Source organism: Podarcis pityusensis (genome assembly GCF_964106645.2).
Source record: "Podarcis pityusensis genome assembly, chromosome: 5".
Classification (NCBI taxonomy): Eukaryota; Metazoa; Chordata; class Lepidosauria; order Squamata; family Lacertidae; genus Podarcis; species Podarcis pityusensis.
The window spans coordinates 83234282-83247126 of record NC_138032.1 but is presented as its reverse complement, the minus strand read 5'-3'; the positions used below and the strand labels follow the sequence as shown (position 1 = coordinate 83247126).

Sequence of the window (12845 nt, the reverse complement as noted above, 5' to 3'; positions counted from 1 at the left end):
AATACTGCTGGACATTCAAAGGGTGGAAACTTGTTCCTACAACCGAGTCCATGAGGATGACCTGGCAGGATGACCTGGCAACCAACAGAAAAACTATAGGTACTTGGTTCAGTTCTGTAACTTTGGGATCAGGTGCTCAAAGGAAATATACGGTAGGTAGTGCTGGTAATCATCTCCGAACAATTTCTGGGTATTTGTTGACTTCTGGACTTCCTTAAATATGTTTCTTGCAACAAACAAAGGAAAGCACTTGAATATATTTATTAATATATATAAACATAGAGAGAGGGACACGGGTCGCACGGTGAGTTAAACCACAGAGCCTAGGGCTTGCCGATCAGAAGGCTGGCGGTTCGAATCCCCGCGACAGAGTGAGCTCCCGTTGCTCAGTCCCTGCTCCTGCCAACCTAGCAGTTCGAAAGCACGTCAAAGTGCAAGTAGATAAATAGGTACCGCTGCGGTGGGAAGGTAAACGGCGTTTCCATGCGCTGCTCTGGTTTGCCAGAAGCGGCTTAGTCATGCCGGCCACATCACCCGGAAGCTGTACGCCGGCTCCCTCGGCCAATAAAGCGAGATGAGCACCGCAATCCCTTTACCTTTACCTTTAAACATAGAGAGAGAAAGATAGGAAACTCCTTCAGACCTATCTAGCTATTTGGCTTTCCTTTCTGAGGAGCCAGTTCTCTTCAAAAATATACATTTGTCATCATATAAATAGAGACGAGTGTTACAGCCCTAACAAATCTTCCTTTCCAAAAACTCACATTTCCATTTCCCCGCCACAAAAAGAATCTCTTCAGCAGGAAAAGGCTATTGCTGTTATTTACTTAGCAAGTCAAAATGATTTTTAAAGCTTCAAATTACCCCATAGCTTATGATAGCATCCTTTCCAGAGTAAAACCAGTTTGAAATGATGGCAATTCGTCGGCTGGAAGATCATAGGCACTTTTAGGAAACTCTGAGCATTCTACGACTTAACTACACCCACCCACCCAAAACAACACCTCAGAAATTAGTAAGTAATTGCACAAGATGCCGTGCATAAAGCATATTTGAGTCCCCACCTATTTTGATGGGATTTAACTTTCTCAAGGTTGCATTCATAATTCTCAGCATAGCAGTGTTATTTCTGTCATCACACAGACACACATGCATCCCTACTTCATCACCACTTTCAAATTAAAAATAAAAATGAATCCACGTTTGCACAGCCAGGTTATGCCATATCTTGGGGGAAGCAGGGGAAGCCGATAGCTGAATGTCAAATCATGACAGCAACCTAGCAACCATATATATTTAAAAGGTTTGGGTGCTTTTTGTGTAGCTGGGTGCCAGGAATAGCTGAAGCAGATCTATTCTTCCATTCGTAATCCGAAAAATGTGAAAAGGGGAAGGGAGAAACTCCAGCTGCTGGTCTATTTTGGAGGGTCCAAATAGCCTGTCAGATGCCACGTTAGCAAATATAGAGCATTAACACTGTTTTAGCTAAAAAGCATTCTTACAAGGACTGGGGTGGGTGGGTGGGGATCCTCATTATACTCTGTTTCCTAACCTTCAAAATGGGATGGCATTTGAAGCATATTTTACCTTCTGGGTAGCTATACATAAAACTGGAAGGGGAAATCCTAACAAGGCAGCTGTAAGCCACATTACACATCGTTTGGAGTAATCCCACTGAGCAGGAAATGGCTGTTGGCTTCACTGTTTGCCTTGACAAGAATCTCAACTCCACAGTGGGGAAATATATTTATTAGGACCTACCCAAGCATCACAAAATAACAATCAAGGTTTTGAGTTCTCCAGAACTCTTCATCAGGCTATGTATTAAGCAAAGGGGAAGTGGGAGGGGGGGTGAGAAAGAAAAAGTTGGCATGATGTTAAAGTCCTTAGCAAGAGTCGAGTCATCCCTTTACAGGAAGTTGGCAGTGAAGAGGCAACACTTTGCTTCCCTGAGATGTCCCTTTTGAGCTTTTTCTTGATCGGTTTTTTGTCAAAGCTGACATGCTCCAGGTTTTAGCGGGCTTCTAAAGGTTGAGGAGGAAGGGAGATGGCAGGGTTGGCGCTGCTCACATTCACTGGGCTGATTCACACATATCTGCTCATCACTTGATGAGAAAGGAGACATTTCACATCTCAAATGCAACTGAGTCCATTCACATGCCGAGCTGCATATCTGGCAATGGCATGCATGTGCAAATGGGCCCAGGGAGGGACAACCAAGAGGGTGTCTCCAATGCAGAAGGATAATGATTAGCCAAGTCAACAGGTTCACACAAATATATATGAAAAATGAGCTGCCTTGAGACAACTTTGCTATTTTTTCACCTTTCAGCAGTGGTCGCCCCCATCGCCCTCAGGTGTACGGGGAACAGAAGCAGCACGAACCAAGAAATCTTGCTTATACCATGTTCCATCATTTGCCAGATTTGATGGAGAACCTTTGGCCCTCCACATGTTGCTGAACTACAACTCCAATCACCCCCGGCCATTGGCAATGCTTGCAGAGGCTGATGGGAGCTGTAGTTAAGCAACATCCAGAGAGCCAAAGGTTCTGCATCACTGGTATAACACATGAAACATTGGTGAGAGGTGTGGATTTTCCGCAGGTGTTGGTTTTCCAGTCTTATTTTTTTACTTCTAGTCTCACAGCAGCAGAGACCTACAGCCAGCGAGCAGGAGATGGAGTCGGGCAGCAAAACGCAGTGGCTGGCTGACTTGCTCAGTGTAGCTCATGGCTCAGTATGGCTTGTTTTGCATAGGCGGTATGGGACTTCTTTTGCTCAAGTGGAGGGCAGAGGCGGTGTCTGTACATCATGGGACTAGGGCTACAATCCTGAACAAAATGAGGCTGCTTAAATCCTACCAAAGTCAATGGGATAGGAGTAACCCAACTATGCACAGGATAGCCACTGACTGACCCAGTCCAGAGAAATTTACATAGCAATCCTTTGCAAGTCTACAGAAAGCTAATTCTCACTGTGTTCCATGCGCTTGCTCCCTAATAAGTGTGGTTTAGGACTGCAGTCCTAGTTGTGCTTCCGTCCCACTGAAATCAACAGCACAAGTTAGTTGTGAGCTGCCATTTCAGTGGGTCTCAGGAGTGAGAAGCTTGCTCTGGATCAGGGACAATATTTCCAAGACCAATCCTAGGTCGGCTGTAGCCCAAGTATGGGAGCATAACACACAAATGCAGAAGTAAATTCCATTGAAATCAATGTGGGGCTTGCACCCAAAGTAACTGGAGAGACCACAAAATATTCGGCCCACTGAAATCAATCAGCACAATCCTGTGGGAAGCCTTCCTGCACAAGCACCAGCAAAAGAAACCCCAGCGGTGTGCTCCTCTGTAGCTCTCTGCTTCTTTCAACGGAGCTTGCATGGGAGTAACTCCTCACAGGATTCTGCCCAAAATGTGTTTTCGGACAGCTGAAATCCCAAATGTCTTGAGTTAACTGAATGCAATGGGCAAGGATCCCATGGATTTCAGAGAGGGTGAGATACTCAAAATCCTGGCTCCATCGACATTTGTGTGTAGATTCAGACCTGTTTCCTCCCACCACCTATTGCTCAGTTATTTTACTTGACAGTTTTCAGCAGTCACCTTAAGGGGGGCAATGTGGCCAGGTTTCTTCCACAACAATACTTCTGGCAAGCTATAATGTTTCTGCCTCTACAGTGCTTATGGGATTCTCCCTCCATGGCAGATGACAATTCCACATGGATTCTGCTTACAAAGAAGGCGGGAAAGAGCCATACAGAGTGGCTCAATTTGAATTCTGACCTTACCGGGAGCAAGATTTTGATTAAGTGGGAAGAAACAGGGGTGAACGAGAAGGGGTGGGCAGTGTGTGATTGTTTCAGGAATATTCACCCATTTAAATGTCTTCTTTGTGTTTTCTTTACATCTATTTTCACAGTCTGCCATCACTTGTGGCAAGTATTGCAAATGGCAAATCCCGAATTCCCCCTTTCCTCACCAAAACGCATTCACTGTCATTAGATCTAACATGAATGGGCAGTAAAACTCTTGAATTGGATTATACATATTCTGAGTTACCATTTGTAACTTTGGGGGCCACCGAATCCAGGTTGTTAGCTAGTTTATCCATTGATTTGTTACCACGTATGGCTAAACCAAACAAAATGTGATTTGGACATCGCAAAATCGACCGTACTTGCCGTTAGAAAGTCAAACCCATCGGAGTGCAAGAGAGACCTGGCAGCAATAATAGAGCAAATTGGGTAGCAAGTTTATTACTGCCAAGGTATGTTTCCTTCTCAGCCTGTGTGAGGTGGGGAGGAGTAGCTGAAGCCATCATTCAACAAGGAAAAGAGGAACCACCACCACTGTTCTGAATACTCCCTGTCCACTTCAGACAAAAGAAGTCTCAAGCTTTGAACCTCAGCTCACCCATGACCACTACTGAACTGCTGGCCGACACAATTTTATCCAGAATCTGAGGCTATTGCCTTTTGAGGATTTCTTTAACTTTTCATGCAGCAACAACAACAAAGGCCCACTGCTCTCCTAGTACCAAAAAAGCAGGAGGCAACCTGGGGCAGCAAACACACAACAAACCAACTCTTGCTGAACTGATGATGGTTAGAAGGCAGGAGGTTGAATTACTGTCATTGTGTTAGAGTAACAATAAACCTTTGATGTTACTATGACTTCTATTAACGCTAAAACTCAATATATGGAAAACAGTATCAGAAGAGGAAGAAAGGGAAAATGGAAGGGGGAAATGAAGAGAATAGTAAACAAAGGGGCATGGGGAAAACATGGAAACGGGACACAGTAAATCAGAAAGGACTAAAAGAAGTGAAGGAAAGAAGATGAATCTTCCCATCCCTTGCAGTTTACTTGGGACTAAGGCTGCAGTTCCCAAGGACTGAGCTGCATGTGACATTCAAAAGCACTTGCTCTCCTAAGCAGATGCCCTCAAGAATGAAGCCTCCGAACTCACTGGGACCCATTTCCCTGTCAACACACAAAGGCTCCAGCTGCACGGTTGCAATCTTAACATACAGTTTATTTGTAAGTTTCCCTGAAATGAGTTGCAAATAACACCAGGGATAGAAGGGCCGCTTCACACATTCTGCAGGTGTAAACCCTCACCTTCCCCCCACTCCACGGCCATTCGCAGCTCCCTGGAGAAGACAACTGCAAGACACACGAATGTGCGCGCTTTGCACGACCTCAGCTTCCAGCCCCGCACTAGGCAACGTGTGAAGCGGCCCTCAAGCGGGAGAACCCGGGAAGAGAAACGTTACCTTCTCCTTGCCCCCACAGTGGCAGCAGACGGTCCACAGGTACTTGAGGGTCCTCCAGAGCAGGATAATAAAGAGTCCCCCGAAAAAGGTGACCATGGACGAGGCCAGGAAGGCCCACCACATGCGCTGCCCGCTGTCGCAGGGGACCTCCATGGTCATGGGGATGATGACCGCGTTGATCGCCTTGGCGGGCGCCGAGGAGGAGTCCGCGTTCAGGTTGCTGCTGGCGCTGATGGGGCTGTTCATCTTAATGCCGCCGCTGCCGCCGCCGCCTCCTCCCGAGTAGTAGCTACTGGAGCCGCTGGAGCCGCCGCCGCCGCCGCCTCCTCCGCCGCCGCCGCTGCCATTTGCCATGGCTAACAGCGGGCAGGGCGCGCCGCCGGGGCCCCGGGGAGCTCCCGCTGCTGCTGCTGCCGCCGCCAGCGCCCTCGGCCAAGCCCATCCCCAGCCATAGCGCTGCTCTTCGGCGGGGAGGCGCGCAAGCCGAGCCTCAGCGCACGTCCAGGCAGGCGGCCGCCGCTCGGCACCTCTCGCTCTGGCGCCCTCGCCGCCGCCTTCCAAGATTCCGGCGCGAGGGAACCGAGCGGGAAATAAAGGCGCCGCCGCCGCCTCCTCCCGGTGGCCAAATCAGCGGCTCCCCCTTCCCCCCACCCCCCTCCCCGAAATCAAGCCAGCAGCCACCCCTCGCGCCGGCACCTCACGACGCCCGCCACGAAGGGGAGCCAAGGCGGGCGGGCGGGCGGGCGGGCAGGCAGACGCGCGCAGGTCCCGGCCGAGATCCGGGATTCGTCCCTTGGTCGCCTCACGATTTGAGCGCCAAGGCGGAGAGCGAGCCTCGTCAGTCGCGCCCTCTCTCTTCACCGACCGAGTGAGCCCACGCAGCCCTGCTCGTTCGGCGTCTCCCTCCGGCAAGTCCAGCCCCTTCCTCTCTCCTAATTCAGCCTCCTCCACTCGCCCAGCCGGGCTTGCGTCGTCGCTGCGGCGGCCGCCGCCTTGCCTGCCATCCTCGGCTGCTGCTGCTGCTACTACTCGGCCGCCTCCTCCTCCTCCTCGCCACCCGTTAGCAACGCGCCCAGCTCGCCGTTGCTGCGCGCCTCAGCTTCCCGGGCAGCTGGCGTAGGAGACTCGCCGGGCGCGAGGGAGGAAAGCGGCGCCTTGTGATTCGGCCGCTGAGGAGGCGGCGGCGGCTTCGGCTCCCCAAGAAGAAGAAGGGGCTCCCCTCACGGCTGGAGGCCGAGCACGGACAAGCTGCTGCCTGGTCTCGGGGCTCTCTCCAGGCTCCCCCTCGCCTCCTCCCAAACGGCCCTGCGCGCTTCTTGGAGGCTGCCTCGAACAGATGGAGGCGAGCGAGAGAGCGACGCGCTTTACAGGTAGCGGCGCAGCAGCGGCGGGAGGAGCCAAAACGCAGGCGGCCCGTGTGACCTGCCGCTTCAACAAGTCCTCCTCGCACCACACAGAGAGAGAAGGCGAAGGGCTCCGCGCGTTGCTTGGACGCGGAGCAATTCGAAGGGCCGTGGAGGCGGCGGCGGCGGCGCAAGAGGGACGCGCAAAAAACCCTGCGCGATCCTGGCACTTGCTGAATGGCGTGACGCACTGGCTGTCACTCTCTTCTCTCGCTCGCTCCCCCCCCCCCCCGCTCGCTTATACGGTTGGAGTCCCAATACACCGATGTTTTCCCAACCGCTCTCTTTTTCTCAGCAGATCTCAGTGACTTGCATGCCTAAATGGTCGGCCGGGGAGGAAGGACCCCAAATGGCAAGAAGGGAAGGCGGAAGAACAGAGAAATCAGCCTCCCCGCACCCCGGCTCGCCTGTTTGCCATTCATTCTTTCTCTGTTTTCCTTCGCTCTCCATCGGAGAAGCAACGAGACATAGGGAGCAGCCCGAGAGGGCGCCGAGATCCGCGCCGATTAAAGGCTGCTGTTGAAACCCAGCGTTCGGCTGGGATAGTTGGCGTTGTTGTTGTTCTTTATCGCGGCCCAGATCTGAAAGCAATCTTTGGCTGAGGGCAGGGAAGGAGGCCGTGGGTTCTGGGAAAATGAACGAAAGCAGCGAGCCGGATCTTGTGCCAGGGTTGAGTTGCAGAAACAGGTGCTTCGCGATGCGAGGGGGGGAGGTTGTTTTGTTTTGTGCGGGCTTTTGTCGCTCTCGCTTTTAAAGCGAAATACCCACCAGGATTATTATTATTTTTAAAAAAAACCATCTCCGCGAATATGGCTCGTGGTTTTAAAATTGGCACAGATAGCAGGGTGGGGAGAGAGTGAGAGAGAGAGACTGACTTAATCCCAAAATGCAACAGAAGCAGCCTGGCAATGAAACCTACATGACATGCAGGGGGAGGGGAGGAGAATTCCAGGAGAAAGTAAAGCCCATTGTCAACGTCACAGCGACTGGATTCAGCCCGAGTCTCCCCTCGCGCGGAATTCCCAAGGCGCAAAAGCCAGTGCGCCTGGAGACCATTTGCACACGCGTCCCTCCGCGCCATCCGCAGAGATCTAGGCAGATCCATCCTCTCGCTCCCTCTCTCCAGCGGTAAACACCGCCGAGTCCGGCTGTGCACTGACGGACATGCTCTCCTGTTCGTCATATGTTTATAGCTCCTGCATAAAGCCACCATTATAAAATAATCGTTACTTAACCTATGACACAAGTGGTGTCCATTTTGGCATCTGTCACCGGGTTGTTTTTTCTTTCGCCTAAGCTGTCAGCCACTTGGGACTTTTACAGTGTTCCCTTTCGAATTATTGTGCAAAATAAAATAATATTATCTAATCTCCCCCCCCCCACGCAGACAGGGAGTGCAATCCAGTGAGGAGTTCTCCTGCACAATCCCCACTGAAATCCCATTCATTTCTATGGGTCAACTGCCCATGAGATTGCACATCCTGCGGGCAACCCTGACTCAGTTTGTTTTGTTCCCTTCTATGCAGGTCTACTCAGAAGTAAAGTCCATTGAATTCAAGGGGACTTACTTCCAAGGAATTGCATCGTGAGCCAATCACATGACTTTACAGTAGCATGTCTCATTAAAGGTAAAGGTAAAGGTACCCCTGACTGTTAGGTCCAGTCACAATCGACTCTGGGGTTGTGCGCTCATCTCGCTCTATAGGCTGAGAGAGCCAGCGTTTGTCTGCAGACAGCTGCCGGGTCATGTGGCCAGCATGACTAAGCTGCTTCTGGCGAACCAGAGCAGCACACAGAAACGCCGTTTACCTTCCCTCCAGAGCAGTACCTATTTATCTACTTGCATTTTCATGTGCTTTCAAACTGCTAGGTTGGCAGGAGCTGGGACTGAACAACGGGAGCTCACCCCATCACGGGGATTTGAACCTCCGACCTTCCAATCAGCAAGCCCTAGGCTCAGTGGTTTAGACCACAGCGCCACCCATGTCCCCGCATGTCTCATTAGAGTACAACTAATAGTGGTACCCATAATGTTGCTGAGCTAATAAGGCTGTGATGCCTTCGAAATTGTGAACAGGTAGAGAGGAGCTGTCTTAGCTAAAGGAACCATTCATCTCTCCCCATTTTCAATAACGGGACTATGATGACACCCAGCTCTTTTTCTGTCATCATCTAAGACAGGTAACACTGTCTTAGATAATAATGGTGTGGCTGAGGGTCAATAACCTGAAGTTGAATTTTGACAAGATAGAGATCCTACAGAGTGGTGGTTCCTGGGTCAAGGAAGTGGTGAGGTGGCCTATTCTGAATGGGGCTGCACTTGCAGAGAAGGAGCAGGTTATTGGTGTGAGGGGGGACGTCTCTTTTTTTCATTACATATTGTATGCATTATGGTTATGATGTTGCAACTTATACTGGGTCTATGACAAAGGGCAGGATATATAAACTGTGACTGCAACCTACTGTTACTACTTAAAAATAGTAAGGATAACTGGGGCCTTATTCAGTCTGTCCTTTATGTATACCATTCAGGATGTCCAGCTCACCACTCCTAGAAGGGCTATTGGTAGGAAATGGAGTTGCCAGCAGTAAACTCCCATGCCCAGAGGGTGTGGAGATGGTGGATAATAGCCTTGGTATGAATTGATAGCTGTCATGCAATAGCATCTGGTGTTCAGCAGCTTGTCAAAATCAGAATAATATTCACAAGTCTAAAAGAACAGTGAAACGCTGGTGTTAAAATTCATGTTTAGATTTTGAATTTAAATCCCAGAATTTTAAAACTTTTCCCCATTTTTCTGCTTTTGATTTGGTGGGTTTTTTTGGGGGGTGGGGGGTGTCATTCAGCTATCTTGGACAGTGTGACACACCAGTAGGGCAGCAGTGGCTGACAAGGAGCAGCAATGCGAGGACTTTTAAGACTGACCATACAAAAAGAAAAGGAAAGCCAAATACAGTGGTACCTCAGGTTAAGTACTTAATTCGTTCTGGAGGTCCGTTCTTAACCTGAATCTGTTCTTAACCTGAAGCACCACTTTAGCTAATGGGGCCTCCCGCTGCTGCCGCGCCGCCAGAGCACGATTGCTGTTCTCATCCTGAAGCAAAGTTCTTAACCTGAAGCACTATTTCTGGGTTAGCGGAGTCTGTAACCTGAAGTGTATGTAACCTGAAGCGTATGTAACCTGAGGTACCATTGTAAACTTTAAAATGCAGGGCTTCTGGTTTGGGCCAGCCTTTCCCAAAAATTAACTAATGTTTAATTTGGTATTAGGTATGTTATTGCAATGATTCCCAAACTCCACCCCCGCCCATGGCCCACTTGAAAATTGCTGAGGGTCTTGACGGATAACCCAACGAGTTTTCTGCCTGTTGTAGCCGTTGTAACACACTGTGCTAGATGTTCTATGATTTGGCTTCTAAATTGTATTTTCACAGACAAGTCATGAACCACCTGAATGAAGCTTGTGGATTATTGTGGTCCACAGTCCACGTTTTGGGAAGTGCTGCACTTATTAGATATTTCTGCCCTTCTATCATAAAAACTCAAAACTGATCGCACCATTTTCAAACTCTATGGCTGCCATATTATACCCAATAACTTGAGAGCAAATTCCATTGAATTCAATGGGAGTGTACTTCTGAGTAGATGTCCATTGGATTACATTATAAAGCTACAGTCCTATGCATACTCACCTGGCCCATTAAATACAGCAGGAGATGCATAAGATTGTGCAGGACACAACTCAGAAACATTTCAAGATTTTTAAAACAACAACATGCAAATCCCAATAAGGCTAACATTCTAAATAAGCAACACCCCACCCTGATACACTGAAAGCTGACCCAACTTACAGGATTTCTAGAGCATTCTCTCTCCTCTGCACCAGTTAATGAGCCCTAGGACTGAGAATCAATAAAAGAGGAATGCAAGGAGATAAACTGTGAATTAATAACCAGCCGTTAAACTAGGTCCCCTCTGCTTCTGCTCCTTCAGCTCCAAGGACATTTTAGCAGCAAGTAGACAAAAGGGCATTGCTTTTATAATCCTTGAATGTGGCTTCCGGGATGACAATTTTTGTTTTAAATTGACATGGTAGTAACCTGGTAGCCCTGTTCAGCAGAGGCTGTACACTATCTAATCTGCTGTGCAGTTGTGCATGATTTGGTCCCCACTGAAAGGCAAAAGCAACTCGCTCACTCCAACCACTATTTAAAAAGAGGCAAAAGAAGCAAGAGCGAAACAAGACAGCAGGAAGACTGGGGAACCTCACAAGTGGTGTTGGTTTCACAAGGACTTCTTTAGACTGGCGGCAGTGGCGGAAGGAAAGCCCTGACTATTTTAATGATGGTTTTATGCTCTTTAAATAAACAAATGTAACTGGGATGAAATAGCACACACATTGTGAAATCTCCCTCACACAAACTATGGAGCTCCTTTGATGAAGGGTGGGGTGCAAACTTTATCACCTCTATATGCATATTTCTATTGATTCTCTTCTTTTCAGTTCAATGCTGCTTCAAGACAGCCATAATCCACATTAACGTTTAAAGCATTTGAATCATGGAGCTGTAGGCTTGGAAAGGGTCCTCAAAGCTCATCTAAACCAACGCCTGTCAATGCAGGAAACCCACAACTCCCTCATGCTTGACAGGTGGACATCCAGCCTCTGTTTCAAGATCTCAAATGAAGGAGAGTCTGCCACCTTCGGAGGCAGTCAGTTGCATGGTTCTTCCCAGCGTTTAGTCTAAATCCTTCTAATTTAAACCCTGGTGCTCACTCTGAAGCGTGCCCTACTGTGTTCATTGAGGCTTATTCCCAAGAAAGACTGTAGCTTGGGAAGCGCTTAGCTTTGGCTAGGTTGAGCTCTACCAAAGTAATTATTCATTGCCAATTAAGTAGCATCTGAGCACTTCAGATATTACAGATGAACAATCCTATTAAATCTGCCATGAAAGCGCACAAGAGGCATATATAGTTGATAATTGGTAAAATAGTTTTCCCCATCTTTATTTTCTACAAACATAAAATCTTAAACCATGAAGTATTGAGATCAGGCTCAGCTGAGAGCCCAGTGAACAATGGAAAAATGTTTCTCAATCATTCTTTTAGATTCCCATGGAGGTTTGCCAATGTGTTTTGCTCAGCTCTTCCTCTCCCCCCTTCAGCAATTGAATAAAATAATTATTCTCATGTGAGTCTCTGCATTAATATTATGAAAAATCATTTTATACTCTAATATGGCTACGCTCAAATTACCTATCCAGACTAGGGGTTCAAATACGGTACCTGGCTGATGTCTTAAAATAGTAATGTTGACTAGATGCAGAAGCATTCAAATAAATTAGACTCTAGAAACTATAAAACCAGTAGAAACATCCACGTTTCTACTTACAATGTACTCGGGATGTAACTGAATCATTGCTGTTCCACAATTAAGTGCCTTAGGGTGCAATAGCCAAATCACTGCACATGCAGAAGTTCAGAGCCCCTGAAGTTATGGGAATGTTGCAGAGGTGCTATAACAAGTATTTAGGGCTTTGGGCCTCAGGCTGAACTATTCTCAAGGCAAACAAAGAAGGCACAATTTATTTATTAATATCTGCTGCAAGATATGGTGCCGCTGACCCAGATGGCTTAAGAGGGGAACCCACTGTTATTAGTAATGATAATTAAATGGATATTTCATGATCAGAGGCAGTGTACCTCTGAACACCAGCAACTGGAGGAGGGACACAGCCTTAATGCCTTGTTTGTGGGCTTCCCAGAGGCCACTGTTGGAAAAAAGAATGTTAGACCAGATGCTAGACCTTTTATCGTCTGATCCAGCAAGATGCTTCTGATGTCTTAAGTGCCACATATCCTGAATGGATTCATCATTAAACTAAATCTGGGGTGGCCGTGTTACCTGGCTCCTGAGAGCCCTGCTGAAGGATCTCATATCAATATAATAATTCTCCCTTGATACGTTGTGCATCATGTCCCAACAGCGTCCAAGCAATGTTTGCTCCATACCTTATTTAGCTCTTAATGCCTGGCACCAGCTTTTGTTTAAAGAGCTTGACCAGCTGTTACAGGGTAGGGACTGAGTGGGAAGGGAAGCTTGTGGGCCCCACACCACTGTTTGAAGAATGGTCTGGTTCCTTGCTACAAAGAACACGGTTCCTCTG

At 48.2% G+C, this 12845-nt stretch overlaps 1 protein-coding gene and 1 long non-coding RNA gene across 16 annotated transcripts in view; one reads left to right on the top strand and one right to left on the bottom strand.

The window, feature by feature from the left end:
* Positions 1–5643, bottom strand: part of KCNMA1 (potassium calcium-activated channel subfamily M alpha 1) — a 561760-nt gene extending 556117 nt beyond the window's left edge. For all 15 annotated transcript variants that reach the window (XM_081007630.1, XM_081007632.1, XM_081007631.1 and 12 more), the window contains exon 1: positions 5275–5643. In XM_081007630.1, coding sequence (XP_080863756.1) covers positions 5275–5628 — 354 coding nt within the window. In that variant the 5' untranslated portion in view covers positions 5629–5643. The remainder of the gene's footprint in view (positions 1–5274) is intronic.
* A 383-nt stretch (positions 5644–6026) lies between these two features.
* LOC308478259 lies at positions 6027–10449 on the top strand. The gene is made up of 2 exons (XR_013986988.1): positions 6027–7805; positions 8204–10449. It is a non-coding gene; the product is annotated as an uncharacterized lncRNA (long non-coding RNA).
* Positions 10450–12845: the final 2396 nt, after the last annotated feature.